This window comes from Pteronotus mesoamericanus, unplaced genomic scaffold (assembly GCF_021234165.1).
Source record: "Pteronotus mesoamericanus isolate MK-2021 breed Mesoamerican mustached bat unplaced genomic scaffold, CSHL_Meso_final scaffold_174, whole genome shotgun sequence".
NCBI lineage: Eukaryota > Metazoa > Chordata > Mammalia > Chiroptera > Mormoopidae > Pteronotus > Pteronotus mesoamericanus.
The window spans coordinates 26462092-26479323 of NW_026555309.1; the positions used below are offsets into that span (position 1 = coordinate 26462092).

General features: G+C 38.2%; 1 protein-coding gene across 6 annotated transcripts in view; it reads right to left on the reverse strand.

Annotated features, from left to right (window-relative positions):
- The window catches only part of SYBU (syntabulin), a 71150-nt gene that overhangs the window by 37502 nt on the left and 16416 nt on the right, over positions 1–17232 (reverse strand). For all 6 annotated transcript variants that reach the window (XM_054590406.1, XM_054590405.1, XM_054590410.1 and 3 more), the window contains one exon: positions 7006–7203. In XM_054590406.1, coding sequence (XP_054446381.1) covers positions 7006–7203 — 198 coding nt within the window. The remainder of the gene's footprint in view (positions 1–7005; positions 7204–17232) is intronic.

Sequence of the window (17232 nt, forward strand, 5' to 3'; positions counted from 1 at the left end):
TAGCACGGGTATTAGGGTAAAATGAGTAAAGTGCTTGCCTGAGACAGTCAATGCTCAATAAATATTAGCTAAAAATATTTTAAATCCAATTTCAGAGTGTTATCCAAGCCCACAAGTATATGTAATATGTCCTTCCAGATATGTTCATAAGGCCTTCAGTCCCCAAAATAGGGCACAGCCTTTATTAGAGGCTGGGCTTTGATGCTGCAATCGCTCTGATAGCAACTACAAGCTACTAGAAAAATACCGTAATGCCTTGCCAAGAATGCAGAAAGTTTCCCCAGAACCCAAATCTTCTCTGTTAGCACTAAAAGTTTAGTTTTTTCTACTCCGTGAAAATACTTCTAAAATACGTCAGACATTTTTCTGCCCTCATCAGACACATCGTTTTCTGCCAGCTTCCCCATCGCAATGACTCTGCTTCTAGAACATTAATTGCTGCACTAGGAGCCACAGAGAACTTAAGTACTTAAATGTGTTTTAGTGGCCTTTGTCTGCTCTTTCATGTTTTCTCGTCTCTTTCCTCATTGTCAACCCATCAGCCGTCAATGTGTGTTCTTGTCACTGTCCTGTAGCGAACATTCCTCCTGATTTATGTGAAGTGGAATAACATGACATGCTAGAGTGTTGTTTCAAATAAACCTAAGTTCGGTGTAAGAGCGTATTAAGGGTTTTCTTGTAAATGAAGAACCCCAAATTTGTGACACATCTGTTTTAGGAGCTACAAATGACCATTTTTAACATTTACTGAGGAATTACGTGTGCCAGTTTCAATGCTGGGCACTTTACATTCATTAGTCTATTTAATCTTTACAACAACCTATTTTACAGATGCTAATCACAAAGTTTCAAGACGAAAACAAGCAGCAGAAGAGTACAGTTATAAAGTGGTGGTATGAAGATTTGAACCTGGTATGCCAGACTCGAGAATCTGTTAGAAAGTGTCCCCTCTTCCCTACTTCTTTTCCCCCAAGTTGGGTGACCTGGGGAGAAGCTGTGTCAACTCTAAGCTCTCAACTCTCCTCCAGGTAGCTCAAGTTATTATAAGAAAGGCCTCCACCAGGTGAGCTGTCTAGCTCTCTGGTTTCACGGGACTTTGAAGTGAAAGTGATGCTTGCGATAGGCACAGCACATCTGTAGGCTATCTGGCTGCATGTGAAAGAACCTCTATCTATTAAGGCAACCAGTGTTGATTAATCACTAACCTAGTTGGTGCCCTTCTGGGTTTTCTAGCAAATGCCTCTGAATGTGGGAAATAGCTTTTTTTAAAGGAACCAATCCTCTGTTGTTGTTGTGAGGTTATTATAGTTCATCTGGCCAGGCCTCCAATTTCAATAGCCTGGATGGTATCTGATGACAAGGGAATACTAACTTAGTTGGAATGCTGACAAACTATCGTGACATCTTTCAAATGCAGATTTCAACATTTCAGTTTCTAAATGTGGATTTTTTTTAAATGAAGTGACCCCAACTGTTTGCTCTTTACCTATCTCCTTAATCAAGGGTGGAGTTGTTTTTTCTTTCACATTTTCTAATTATTTGTTTAAACTGTGTAATTGTTTCCTCTGCTCTGGAGAAAGGATTTAGTGATTGGATTTGTAAAACAATGACACGGAGTCTTTTCCTCCTCTGGGGTGAGATATGGTCCTCCCCAAGTAGTAAGTCAAGCTTAAAGGGAGGCCCAGGAATGCCATTTGATGTACTAGCAGTAATCCAACTAGGCCTTTCCTTTCTGAGTAAAAAAATCTCTTTGGGAAAACTGACTGCAAACTAAATATAGGAGGAGCACCTGGGAAAAGGAATGTTTCTAGCACAGAGTCTTCAAAAAGTTCCCTGTTGGGATACTTTCATTCCTTTCCTTTTCATCGGTACTGTAGGCCGGATTTATCATATGGTATTTTCCTTAAACTATAATAAGCTCTCTAAGAGAAAGGTGACATTGAATTCACCTTGACCACATCTTTCTGATGCTCCTCTCACAGGAAACATAATTCCTTGCACAAATCATACACTCCATTTCTCAGTCAAGTATTTATTGGACATCTAATAATTGTATGGCAGTCACCATAGTAAGCTCCAGAGATTCAACTTCAACGTCTGCTAAACTGACTTGTAGAGAAAAGGAAGACGTAGGGCCATCATCCAACTGGACTGTGGGGATGTTTGCTTTTGCTCTTTGGTGGCAATTTTTAATTAAATCTGCACAGGCATTGATAGCAGCCAAATGACAGAAGGCTTGTGGTCACTGCCTCTAAGAAGTTCCAGGAGGAGCCTGCCTGGCGGCAGGTGGGCTTCATGCTCCGTGTACCACTGCGCCCTGCTGGAAAGGGGTGGGCGTGCAAAGCTTGCCTTCCTCAGCCCTTCCCAGCAGCCTGAGACTCATTTCCCTTTTCCTTCTGCATCAGGTGTAGGCAACATTCTTAGCTCTTTATTCTAACGGCCAAAGGGGCATTTCCATAACTCCTTTCCGAGGTGGATTGCAGTTTTCCAGAATCTAGAACAACAAACCTAAAATTAAATGGGCTCATGTTATTTAATGTTCAAGGGCCCCCAAGCATCTGTCGCAAAGACACTAATTGCCTGCTATTTTAATAAAGTGGTGTTGGTTCTAATGAGATGATTTATTTTTAAAAAAAAGTAGAGCGTGCGCACCAAGACCAGTTTGGGCTGAGGAGAGATGGCCACTTGGGGCTAGAGGAGATGGAACATTTTAACCCGAGAGCAGTGTCTTCCTTGTGGTTAACAGGTTATGTCTCTGCATTTTACAAATTTTGGAGTCATCCAGGGGCCTCATTTCCAGGATTTCCTCTCTTCATATTTATGCAGCTGACAGGTTTATTCTGCTGAAAGTTCGGAGAACTATAGGTCATGATGCAGATTTTTCTAAAAACAAAGAGCTTCTTATACAGAATTGGGTCCCATTCAAATGCCTAAGCAACTGTTTCAGTGATGACATTAGGAATTTTAGGTAACTAAAAACAAAACAAAAACAAACAAGAAAACCTATAGGGGCCCCTTTGATTTTGGTTAAATGCAAATAAATAAAAAGATCACAAGGTCCTACCTGCTTAGGTGATGTGTATATATATGAGCAATGAAATTAGAAGCAGTTGACAAAAGTGGTGTTTCAGACTCTGCCTCTGGAAACAGGTTACTAGGATTCACAAAGCCTGATAGAGGAGACCCATGAAATCTCAGAAATGGAATGCAATATTTTGCATATGCGTATTTTTCTGGATTATGAGTCCATAGCCTTCATGATTCTCAAAAGATTTGAGAATCATAACAGCATTAAGAACAACTGTTCTTTCCCTGGTTGGTGTGGCTCAGTGGATTGAATGCCAGCCTGAGAACCAAAGGGTCACTGGTTCAATTCCCAGTCAGGGCACATGCGGGGGTTGCTGGCCAGGTCCCCAGTGCGGGACATGCAAGAAGCAACCGCACATTGATGTTTCTCTCCCTTTCTCCTTCCCTTTCCCTCTCTCTAAAAATAAATAAACAAAATCTTGAAAAATAAAACAAAAAACAACTGTTCTTGCTTTCTTTCTTCCTTCCTTGTTTCTTTCCTTCCTCTCTTTTTCCTCACTCCCTTTTTCTACTTCTTGTCTGCATCTTCTTCACAAAGACCTAAGGCCTTAAACTTTCTCAGCAAGACAAGTGGCTAATCCTAAGTAGGATCTGGGCCTTGCCAGGTGTGAATTTTGTGTATACATGTAGAGTTTTAAGTCTTACATTAACATGATTATTCTTTGTTGTGATCATCAGGACAAGGACGGTCAATGATAACCTTAACTTCCGTTTAAACTTCGTTTGTTCCCTCTGCACCATACTTGTTTCCTGTTCCACTGTTTACTTGTATGGTAACCACTATAAAAGGATTTTAGAATGAATGGTGGATATTTTGGTGGATAATATGGGGTGGATGACAAAAATGAAATAATTTCTGGTTGCATCCAAATCCTACATTACTTTCATAATGAATCTACTTTTTCTTAGCAATCCATGAAGCTGATACTCATTCCAGCACATTTTATCACCTCCCAGAGTCCACCTTTGTTGTTGAGGTCAGCAAGTGTTGACCGAACCCCCCAAAATGCACTAACCCTGTGTATTAGGAGTGTGACAAAGAGAGGGTGACAGAGCTCCTGCTCTTCAACAGACGTCCCATGTGTTAGAGAAGCAGTTCTGTTGGTGAGTACTCCCAGGTAAAAGGAAAATCAAGAACATTTCTCCAAAGAAGATATATAAATGGCCAATGCGCACATAAAAACACGCTCATCATCATTAGCCACCAGGGAAATGTAAATTAAAAAGCACAATGAAATACGATTTCACACTCACTAGAATGTCTATAATTAAAAAGATAGGCAGTAACAACTGTTAACAGGGATGGACATAGAGAAATCGGAACCATTCATGCACTGCAAAATGGTACAACCATTTTGGAAAACAGTTTGGCATTCCCTCAAAGAGATAAACATGAAGTTACTCTATGGCTCAACAATTTTATTCCTAGACATATGACCAAGAGAAATGAATGCATATTAACATAAGAACATGTACATGAATGTTCATAGCACATTATTAATAATAGCTAAAAAGTAGAAACAACCCAAATGTCCACCAACTGTGAATGGGGAAGCAAAATGTTATTAACACCCAGGCGAGACGTTAATAACAGGGGAAGCTAGCGGTAGTATTGGTGAGAGGGTACCTGGGAACTCTGGATTCTCCACTCAATTTTTCTATAAATCTAAATTTGCTTAAAAAAGTCTTTTAAAATGTGGTATATCAGCATAATAGAATATTACTGAGCCATAAAAAGAACAAAAAGTGCTACATTGAAGAACCTCGAAAACAAGAAGCCAGACTCAAAAGGATGCATATTGTATGATTCCATTTGCGTGAGATGTTCAGAACAGGCAGATCCACAGAGACAAGGACTAGGTAGCGGTTGCCAGGGGCAGGGGGAACGGGAGTGTGTGGAGTGACCGCAAAAGGGTAAGGGTTTCTTTTGGGGGTGATAAAAATGTTCTGGAATTAAACAGTGGTGATGTTTGCACAACCTTTTGAACATACTAAAAACCAATGAATTGTATACTGTAAAGGTGTGAATTTTATGGGATGTGGATTATATCTCATTATTTAAAAGGGATAATTGAGCTGAGGAAGGGAGGCAGTTCTTACATTTGGGTACTGAGGGGAAGGAGTTTTGCCAACCAAAATATGCCTTTTGGAAAAACTGATTATTTTTCAGAACCAAAAGATGCAAGAAGAGCCTTTTTCCTCCCCCACACTTACTTAAAGGAATTCAGATAGAAAAATCTGCTTAAAAAAAGGGAGTCATCACCTTAGCATAATATACTCTAAGTGTGGCAGACAGGGAGAAACCTGCAAAGTCTCTTCGTTAGACTCCGCTCTGTGTCCCATTGTTTCTGGGTGGCTTTGCAAGAATTTGTTTACCAAATATTTGCTCTTTCTTATCCACCTGCAAAGATTGCCTACCTTCCCTCTGCAACCCCAGACCCCTGCCTCCATCTCCTGTCCAGAACGGCATGTAAGCATCAACTGCTTGATTTGTTCAGAGGTCTCATATTCTTAGGGAACCCCCACAGGTACATACGTGGTAAGTCTGGTAATTCTCTCCTCTTAATCTGTCTCATGTCAATTTAATTAATTAGACTAACCAGAAACACTTAGAAGTAGAAGAAAGATTATTTTCCCCCCACTCAGTACACAAGGTGATCCTTTTATTTCTTGTCTACAATGACACAGCATTCTTTACCTCATTGCCTCTATCCTAAGTATTGACGGTACCCGACACCCTTTTACAATATCCATCTTTCTCTTTCATGAGCTGTCTTCCCCACTGTGTATCATCCCCTTTCTTTTTTATATGATCCCAAAGCAATGGACTATTAACAAATTCATCATGACTAACATTTATCAGGAGTCTAGGAAAGAGGGGATTTCTTTTTCACACAGTATAAACTTTGCTCTGAGACTACAAGACACTGTCCTTGGTTGCCTAAAATGCAGGATGAAGAATAATCCATTAAGACATGCTGTGCACATCAATTATTCAGGAAGAACAAAAGCAGACAGAGATGGAAGAGGACACAGGACCTTCCAGTGGAAAAGGACACCCAACCAAGCCATGGCTCCATTGAAATAAAGCTGTCTGCGGCTCCTTGCACAATAATGTCACCACCAAACAAAAATTAGAAGACAAATGAGGATGCATGCAAGCTACTAATCTGTCTTTTCAGGCTCATAAATATGTAGAGTATAACTGTGGATGTTAAAGAAAATAACGCAATGCAGAGGTCTCTCACAATGCCAATGCTCACGTCCTTTTACTTTGAAGTTACAGCTTCAGTTTTACTAAGACTATATTTGCTCATTTATTGTATATATTTCTGAGATACAAAATATTTATGTATATATTGCAAATTCTGAGAACTGGCCTTTTCTAATGTTCACGGCATCCCATCCAATACAATAATGATCTCCATTTCATCTCAGAGCTTTTAATATTTTGTAATTCTTGAACATCTACATACACATATAACATCATCTTCAAATTTCAATCTTTAAAAACAAACAAAATAACTAGGTTAGCAAGCATGCCCAACCCTAAAGATCTGCATCAAGATAACCTGCTCTTTTCATAATTTGTGGGCACTTTAGATGATACCGAGTAACTTCTTAATATAATTTAGGCTGGAATTAACCAGAGAGTTTAAATGTCTTTTAGATCATCCAGTTTACATTTCTTCTACTTGGCTCTGTCTTTGTAATGCATGCATGTCACTATAATTAATTTTTAACAACCAGTACAGAAAATATTCCACTTTGTCCCCACCTCCTTTTTAAAAAAACAGATGTTTCTGGGTAGTGGGTACAGCATTAGTGTTCCCTGTCTTGATATACAGGCGTCTCAACTTCAAATGTGAAATCACCCCCATCACACCCTGCTGATAACATGAATATAAATGCCTTTACCTGGCTTTACAAGGCCTGACTTGGGCTCCTTCTTGTATCGCACTGACTGGATACTTCCCTCACCAACCATTCTAACTGTGCATTTCTTTCTGGTAAAGTCTTCATCACTTCCAGGGGGAAAGCCAACAGGACTGTTCCCCGTGTCCGAGGGTGTCTTCACAGGAGACACTGACTGGCTGCTAGGACAGCCTGTGTCATCTGTAAGATAAGAACCAAGACACTTTTAGTGAGGAGGAGGAAATCACTGAGGGCTGGGAGAAGCGTGCAGTGAGTCACACACATGCGTTCACACACATGCACTCCATTTATCAACCCCCAGGTTAACGCCTGTGAATAACTTTCCTTTTATTTTCCATATTTTGGCCAATCATTTTAACAGAGAAAACAGCAACTATCAAAAACAAAAAAAAAACCCACCCATATTTTAAGGCAAAACCTTATAAGCTTCTTGGATCACAAATATTTCTATAACATTCATGTTGTCAAAAGCTAAAGGTTTGTCTGTTTTGACACATTAGGTAGTTTCCTTTTGGGTCATAACTGTCCATGGATTATTGATGAGGTTAGTAATAAACAGTTCACCACAGCAACTCAAATCATTAATAGGAACCCTTCAGAGGTGTCTGTGTTAGCAAAAAAAGGTACTTCAGTATTATTGACCACATCCAGTTTCTGATAACTTACTTGTCCCATCATTTCATTAACAGGGTGACAGATAAGACAACTGGTCAGAGGAGTTCAAGGAAGCATTGAGAAATGAACCTGTTTTATTATACACACCCAACCCAAAATACACCCATCAGATATCTTGCTGTCTGGAATAAACAAATGAAATGAAAATGATACTCAAATTAGAAATAGTCTCGTTATTAACTTTCAAGTTTCAGATAATTACCACAATCATTATTATAAATTAATATGCATATGCCTTCACCAGAGTGGGTCAGTTGGTTGGAGCATCCTCTGCAGACTGAAAGGTCATGAGTTCAGTTCTCAGTCAGGGCACATACCCAGGTTGCGGGTTCGATCCCAATCAGGGTGTGTGTGAGAAGGCACCAACCAATATTTCTCTCTCTCATTGAAGTTTCTCCCTGTCTCTCTCTTTCTCCCTCTCTTTTTCCCTTTCTCCTCCCTTCCTGTCTCTAAAAGCAATGAAAAAATGTCCTTTGGTCAGGATAAAAACATGTATATCTATCTATCTATCTGTATATCTACATCTATATCTATATCTATATATATAATCAAGTGACCTGTGTAGACGCTTACTAAGCAAATAGGAATGTTGTATCACTGGTTCCTATAAGTGCTTTCCATATTAAATATTTATGATGATGGTTGGTTACTTCATTTATACTTTGATGAGAAAAACTATATGGGAATTTAATGCAGATCAATATTACTTAAAAGTATGTCCACTCAAACTAATCAATTAGTGGTAACTTTCATTACTAAATATATCTTTGTTATACAAAAATATTTTAATGCAGAGTTACCCTAGAAACTAGGTAGACAGAAAACTATGAATAGACATTTAGTATGAATAACTTTTAGAGAACTATTCAATTTTCATGAATATTAAAGGAACTAAAAATAATTTGCCATCTATAAAAGACTACCTTAAAACTTGATAGATTGAATAAAGACAAGAATAGAACTAGGCCTAAATAAAATATAATGATTGTCTGAATTTAGAATCCATCTAAAAAAGAACTGCCATTGCTTCATTTTGGGTCTTTATTGCAATTTTTATTATGAAATATCCCAGTTCCTGAAACAAGTGAACTTGACACTGGTAAAATGACTTATTTCTCCTAATACCCTCTTTTGCCTTTGGACACATTAGTGTACACAGGACCGCGAGAGTCCGTTTCCAGAAGTGAATGGTACTTAGCGCATTGCTCATGCACTGTCTTTGCTGCTCTGTTAATGAAAGGTGCTGTGTCTCCCTGAACTCCTGAAGAAGCTGGCCCTGAGCTATAGGGGGATGGGAATCCCTCTTAGCTTCTACTGCTCAGTGGTTCCATCACTTATCATCCCTGTCTTTCTCTTATATTTGCATGTCTCATGCTTCACCCCCCAAAAATCAGAGCTCCTCTCTAAAGGCGCAAAGTTGCTAATTACTCGGACACATCCGCCCGCTTTGACAAGGTTCAGCAGGTCTGCACACCACCTCAGGCGTCTCTCTCTCTTCATTCCGGCCCCAAAGCAGATAAACACCCCTGAATGAAGTCCAATCATTCAAAATTACCTCTTGTTTTCAAAACCATTCCCTTATGAGTCAGTTCCATAAAATCCTTTGTTTGAAAGCGAGATGGTCCAAATAAATAAAAGTCCATGCTTCAGACTCTCCACCCTAAAAGTAACTGTTTTTCTTGAAAACTCTCTGACTCAAAGGGACTACGTTAACATTTTCCAGTACTGAGAAACACTGTTGAAATTATACTTTAAATAAAGAGGAAGCAAATGTGATTTGTTTGGTTCTATTATCATTTTGCTAAAGTTAAATAATAAAGAAGATGTGCATACACCTTTTCGGTACTAGTAATTTTGAAGATTAAGTACAGGGGTCTTATTAAAAATGGAGGACTGAAATTATTTACAGTGGTAGCAGTTTAGGGAAGGCAGGGGCAATTTTTTACCTGGAGTGTGTGCCTCACCTGTCACTAATATGTAGAGCCAGTATCTCCAGGGACCGATATTGAGGAGATGAATTCCTAAATAAAATTTTAACTTTTGTTACCTCACACAGCATTTGAACCACTACATAAACTAATGTTCACCCAGCATTTCTTACCTGTCTAATATTTTGCTACATATTGAAGGAAAACAACAGGAACATAAGACATGACCTTTCGTTGGTTAAACACATATGGATCCAGCCTTGGCACTGCGCCAGCTGACAGGCATTCTACCCAGTCCCCATACTGATGGAACTTAAATATAAGCCAAAATGCAACTGGCAAGCCTATTAAGGCAAATCCATGTCCATGAAAATCTGTGAGTTATCAGGGAAGCTGGGACATGTGCCTGTTTTGTCTAATGGGACTAACACTAACAAAGGAGTCTCGTTTTGGAAAGGGTGGGGCTGTTCATTTTCCTACTCCAGAGAGTACCTTCAAGCTATACAGAGTAAGACCAGAGCAAAGGCAACGGAACTTCACTTGCTGAAGAGCCATCTCGTCCCCCATGGCACCCAAGGTATTTTCTTCTGTGCAACACTTGACGACATGGCGATTTTTTTTCAGCAAGTCACGTTTAATGCCCCTTCTCTGCTCTCCCCCTTCTCTCTTCTTCCTCCTCCTCCTTTTTACTTCATGGTCCCAGTTGGAAACAGATCATCGGTCCAAAGAAAGATAATTCCCCTTTCCAAAATTCTATGTGAGATATTCTTTGTTCACATTTACTCCAAGATTCTAAGAAAAGTAAAGACAATTTATGTTCTTTGGCTGTTCATGTCCAGTCTTACTAGGCACCAACCTACATGTGGACCAAGCACTTGTTAGTGAGATTTACTTACTAAGCCTGCTCTGGTTAACCCTTTGAGTATGCCTTCTGTTTCCTTCTGCTACCTTGATTCCTGAATCTCTCCTGTGGAATCCATAGATTTATAAATACAATATTTATCATTATAGTTTTTATTAATATAATAAATTATACTTAGTATAAAAAATTATCAATGACAGAAACTTCTAGCATGATACCATGAGGAAACTCTTTCTGGGCAGGAAATGGCAAAAATTCTGAATGATTTGCTCCACAAGTGTGGGTGTTTCAAATTTGCAGAAGAATACCAGAGAAAAGTAAGAACATTCATCTTGGTTTCAGCATAAGGGAAGCTTTGGTCCAAGGACTTTAGGAAGAGGCTGTAGAAGGCTGTTTGCATTGGAGAGAAAGGAGTTTTTCTCTTAAAACACAAAGAAACGCACCTGTGCACACACAGGCTCACACGCCAGCTCTTACACTGTTGAGTTTTTACACTTCTTTCTCTATTCTTCATGGTAAATATAGCTCCATCACACACACACACACACACACACACACACACACACACACACACACCCCCAGAACCCTGTTCCATGTTTTACTCAGTGTGTGATCCATTTTAAAATATAGGAGGATTTCTTCATGGGGTCAACAATTTCAAATCCCACTTACAGGGGCACAGGATGGCCATGGCGAAACTCAGGTAACAGTGACCCTCAGTAAAGGCCACATCTAAATGATCACCATCTACAAAGAAGGAGACTCATTTTCATGTCCCCCTTGATTTACATTAAGGAATAGGTTCTTCTGTTGTTGTCCTTGTTCATTTGCTTTGAACCTGTCAAAACACAGGATTGAAAAAAGTAGAAAGAATGTTCCCAGACCTGGGAATCCCCAGAAATTGAGGCCTAACTAAAGTGCTGTAAGAACTATACTTACTAACTGGTTTCCAAATTGTTGTTAAGGAGAAAAAATTTAAAGTTCATAAAGAAAAATGGGAGAAATCAATTACAATTTTGTAGCCTTGGATTTGTTATAAAATGGTTTATTTATTTTTCCTCTTTGCATACATTATAGCTCTTTGAAAATATGGGAGATAATTAATAATTATCCACTTAACAACTCTAAAAAAAGCGTGTATAACTATCTTTTAAAATAATTTGAATCTTATTTTAAATTCACTAAAGGAACTTACTAATAAAGAGAATCTGCTGGGGTTGTTAAACTTTTAACTTAATATTTTTATTATAAAAGTAATAATTCATTATGGAAAATCTGGAATGCAGAAAAGTACAAAAAGCTAAGGAAAAAAATAAAGACATGTATTTTCCTCTAATTATACTACCAAGAAGAAATATTTAACAATTTGGCATAGTTCTATTGATCTTTTCTTAAATATGTGTGGTTGATCTGGTTGCTTAGTTTTTGTTTTGTTAAAATTTCAACATAATTATAGACAGTTTCATTACTCTGTTACTGAAAATTTTTCCCTGGAACTTGTTGGGCTAGGAAAGAAGCTATTAAAGACTAACAAGAGCCAGCTCAAAAGGGTCCCAGTTGGCCAAAGAGGGAAGAATTTAAGCATGAAAAATAATAATAAATGCAACTGACTGATAACTATTGGATATTCTTAAAAATCTATGAGTTCACAGTCATACAAAAAAGCCAAACTAAACATGGATACCCCTTTCACCCGCAAGAATTCCAACCTACTGGAAATCACTGGGAGTGACCCAGGACCAATTCTTTCCGTTGATATCTGACAATTAAAAGGAAAGAAAAATTAGCATATACTCTAGTTATAAAAATTGTTCTTATACAAACTATATTTCAGTATATTGATATAAAATTCTTCCTGAAAGAGCATGTACTTCTTTGTGTTAAAAGAAAAACTCCTTCCTTCCTTAATGAAGGATGGAATCATACAAATAAAAAAGTTATTATTTTGTAGTTATTTCTAATTAAATTATCTAGGCAACAAGCATAAGTGATACAGTAGAAGGATCAGTGCCCATGAAGTATTCCGAGCATCACCAGTAGTCGGACAACAGAAATGTACCTTCTGACTGGATGAGAGATGAAGCACACAGCACTCTCCATAAAGTATTCTTGCCACAAAAAATTACCCCTGAATCTATTCAACTTTTAAAGCTACTGTCTACTTTATAAAATAATATGAAGAACAGAGGCATGAGTTAAATTAAGGCTTGGCAAAGCGCAGCCCGCAGGCCAACCCTAGTTTGCAGCCTGCGTGTATCAACAAGATATTACTGGACACAGCCATGCCCCATCCTTACAGGACGTTTACTGTGGCCTTCAAGTTCACAATGGCAGAGCTGGACAACAACTGTGACAGATCATCTGGCCTGCAAAGGCGAAAATATTCACTATCTGGTCATGTACAGAAGTTGGTTGGCCTCTGGGTTAAATGATACCATGAGGAAGCAAACAGGCACTCTGAGGCAATTGGGGCTATTTCAATGTTCTCTGTCATACCAAGCAATTATGGTAATTGCGTTAGTAGTGAAAATGGCACTATGATTATGTAAGAAAATGTCCATTTTTTAAAAGAAATGACTGCATACTGAGGTACGTAGGTAGACACAGGATGACATGATGTCTGGAGATTTGCTTTAGAATGCTTCAGCAAAATAAGAAAAGGAAAGAAAAAGGGATTAGATGTAGCAAATGTGGTAGTATCTTGTTATTGCTTAGTCTGGATAAAGTAAGTAAGGAGCATATTGGGGTTCACTGCAGTATTCTCTCTGCTTTTAAGTACATTTTACAAAGTTTGAAAATATTTTATTATTTTCTCAAAATCACTAAATGAGTAACTTTAAAATAGATATGAACATAGCATTTTAAAAAATCAATTCCTTCTGAGATATTTAGGTTGTTTCTAACTTTCTCAATTGTTATTAAATTGCTTTAATAACATCTTTACAGATAAATATTTGGTCAAATTTTGGATTATCTTAAATAATTTATCTCTAAAATTAGTGGAGTTACTAGATCTTCCAAGTAGTTTGACAAAACTTACTTATTATGAGAGTATCTCATTTATCAAATTATTGCCAGTATTGAATACTATTTTTGCTTGCATTTTTGCCAATAATGGAAAATGTATTTCTGATGTTTTGGTTTGCATGAATTTAGTTGTCAGGGAGGCTTACTGTCTTTCATATGTTCATAGGCCCTTCTACTTCTTCTACGAATTGTTCATGTCCTTTGACAATTTTTCTATTACAGTGATTAAGGATTTCTTATTGACCTGTAAGACATCCTTATGTATGAAAGGCATTAACCCTTTGTAATATCTCATCCAGTTTGTTGTTTGCTTTTCACTTTATGGTTTTATTTTCATTTTTTTATTTCTAGTTGTCAAATCTGTCCATACTTTTTTGTGTTTCCTTCTAATGTTTTAATGTTTAGACTGTTTTTCTTTACTCCAAAATCATTTAAATATTTAGTTATTCTTTATTCTATACTTTTATATGTTTTCATTTAAGTTCTTTTGGATTCATTTTAAAATGTAATATCAGTTTAGATGGTAACATTATTTTTTTTTTACATTTTTAAAGAAATTTTTCTCCCCATATTACTGTGCAGTGTTTTACTGATAAAGAAGGCAGTGAATATTTTTTGCAAAATGAACATAAATATCTATATATATTTTTAAATCTACATTTTAAAATACTAGGATTGTCCGAAGTGGGTGTTACATAATTTTCTAACGTTTAGCTGAAGTGCCTGACCACCAGGGCTACGAAACACATTTGGTGGCAATTATGATGACTAAGTCCCTATTTCCCTTCCTTGTACCAGTTACGTACAAAACACTAGGTTCTAAAGATTACAAATAAAATATTTCTTCAAAATCAAAGAAACATCTCTAATGCTTTTGGGTCTAAACTTTTCAATTTAAGTCTCAGAGCTCATTGCTGAACTAAACAATTCCAGAAGACATAATTTAAAAAAAACAGCAGGCGGAGGAAAATGTGGTTTTATGCCATAATGTCTTGAAACATTCAGTTATGGTTTGATGCTATTCAATGTTAAGTTGCATATTTGGAGGAAAAATCATTGTTATTTTAGGGAAACATTACTTAAAACTATGGAAATTTAGTAGGCTCTCATGAATGACAGAAGTGTTTACAGACTACTTATTCATCCACTCAACTACTTATTGAGTATCTACTATGTGCCAGATACTGCTATGGGTGTTATTATTCTTACTGCTCTGGGAACTGACAGTTTTTAAGATAGTCTTACAAAGACAAATAAAATGCTACATCTTAAACTCATTGTTAATCTGAACCCTGCGGAACACCATAAACCATTCAAATGCACTGAAATGGGGTTAAGAAGAGTATTCAAATGCATTGAATATAGGTAAGTTAAGAAAAGCAACACTTACTAAGTAGTTACCATGTGACAAGAACACTTCTTCTTATCATTTAATTTAATAATATTTTATAGGTGGGAAAACTGAGACCCAGAGAGATTAAGAATTTCAGTCACATATCTACTGAATAATTGACTCAAGATTCAAACTCAGGTTGGTCAAACCTTTATAAAGTCCTTGTTTTTCTAACTACCACAAGCTAGCTGTTTTCTAAATTTTTCTACATGTTTGTTCCAAGAGGAAACAGCAGCAATTCTGGGAATACTCAAATTAAAAACAGACAAAGGAAGCTGTTAAAAAGGAGCCATCCCATAATAAGCAGACCACAAACATCTGAGGCAAGAAACTCTTTCTAGATGTTTCCAGTTTTCCAATATTCCTGCTTTAACACAATAAGCATATAATGATTGCCATTTAAATAATTTTGCATTCTAGGTTTCCAATAGAAAATTTGAACTTCTATTCCTTTATTTAATTTTAGCATCTTTTTGGAGAATTCGCAAGTCTACAAGGCTCTACACTAATTTTGTTTCAATATTATACAATGTAATACAATATAACACTACCTAATTGCCAATGTTGAAGTGTAAGACTCATTCACCTATCTATCCATCTATCCGTCCGTCCATCTAGCCATCCATCTATCCTTTCCACAAATAATTACTGCTTTCCTATGTGTGCCAAGTAATGTTCTTCATATTAGAAACATAGTAATGATCAAGACTCTAAGATCCTTGTCCTCAAAGAGTTCACATTCCAGTGGTGGAGAGAGACAGTTAATGAACACATAAAGAAATATAGAGATGATATTTTGATTGTGATGTACTGTTAATGAATCAAACTGGGTGATATTATAAATACTAACTAGGTGGGAGATGGGAAGGTAAGGTACTTCATTACACAGATTGTCAAGGAAGGCTCTGAAGAGGTCATTTGAGCTGAGAGCAAAGTATGATAAGAAACCAGTCATGGAAAAGACAGGGGAAAGAACTCCAGAGAGTGGGAACAACAAGGAATTTGGTGCACTGAAAAAAACTGAAAGGAGTCCAGGAAGGCTGATGGGGAGAAAAGGGTTGATGGTGAGGCTGAACGGAGGCAGAAGCCTGAGTACGTACAGGATTGTGGGCCAGGGATCCAGAGTGTATTTTAAGTGTAGTGGAAGTCATAGAGTGCACTAAGCAGGAGATGGCAACAGTTTGGTCTGTGGAGAAGAGGCTATATTAGCGATGATATATCTAGCTAATATTTACTGAGTGCCTACTAAGTACCAGGCATGTTCTAAACACTTAATACAAACCTTAATCAATTTAGCCTAACATCCTCTTGAGACTGGCACAAATACCATCCTGCTGTGCAGAGGACTGTAATGCTAGCACTAGCGTTGCAGCCACCTGCTGAGGTCTCAGGCAGCAGGTGGTAGAGCCAGGATATGAATCAAACTGGCTAAGAGCAGAAGCAAATAAAGCCATGAGGAGGCCGCTGCCATAGCAGAAATGTGAGATGATGGTGGTGCGACTGGGGGAGCAGTACTGAAAACTGAGAGAAGTGGATGGATTTGGGACCGACTGTGAAAAAAACAATCGAAATCATTAATTGACGGCAGTGAAAAATAGGAAGGGATGAAGAACGTCTTCTAAATTCTTTGCTTAAACAACAAGGAATATGGTGGTCGTTTCTGAGTTGGAGGAAAATGTGTGTGCAGGGGGTAAAGTCAACTTGTTTTTGATGTGAAATCTGAGGCACGAGTTATCCACCAATTGGGAGATACCAAATAAGCAGCTGGATCTGTGAGTCTGATGCTCCAAGGAGCCGCTGGGGAGCTTTGCCATCCTCCAGGCGAGGGAATTACACAACGGTGAGCCCTTGGGGAGGGCTGGCGGGGAAGAGGGCTGAGGACGGTGACCGGGGGGCGTTATGACACTGTGGGGACAAGGAGGTGGGTGAAGCCTACAAAGCTGGCTCGGCAGTGCCCTGAGAGGCAGGAGGATCTCTAAGAGGGGTGGGACCAGAGGGGCCAAGTAGAAAAACCTTTCCCAAGACAGGAGTTTGTTCAGTTATGTTGAGCGCTGCTGAGAAGTCGAGGAAAATGAAGGCAGACAAGAGAACCTCAGATCTGCCAATGCCGTCACTCATCTGCTTAACAAGGGAGGGTTGGAGACGGGATTTTGGAGAAGTTTTGCTGTGAAAGGGAGCAGAGAAATAAGATGGTCAGGTACAGGCTGGTGAGGGGCCAAAGGGAGCTTCTTCTTTTCGAAAGATGCGTATACTGGAGCCCATGTGTGTGCAGAGAGAAATGTGCATCTGTGTGCTGATGGCAATTCAAACAAAGCACCTCTACT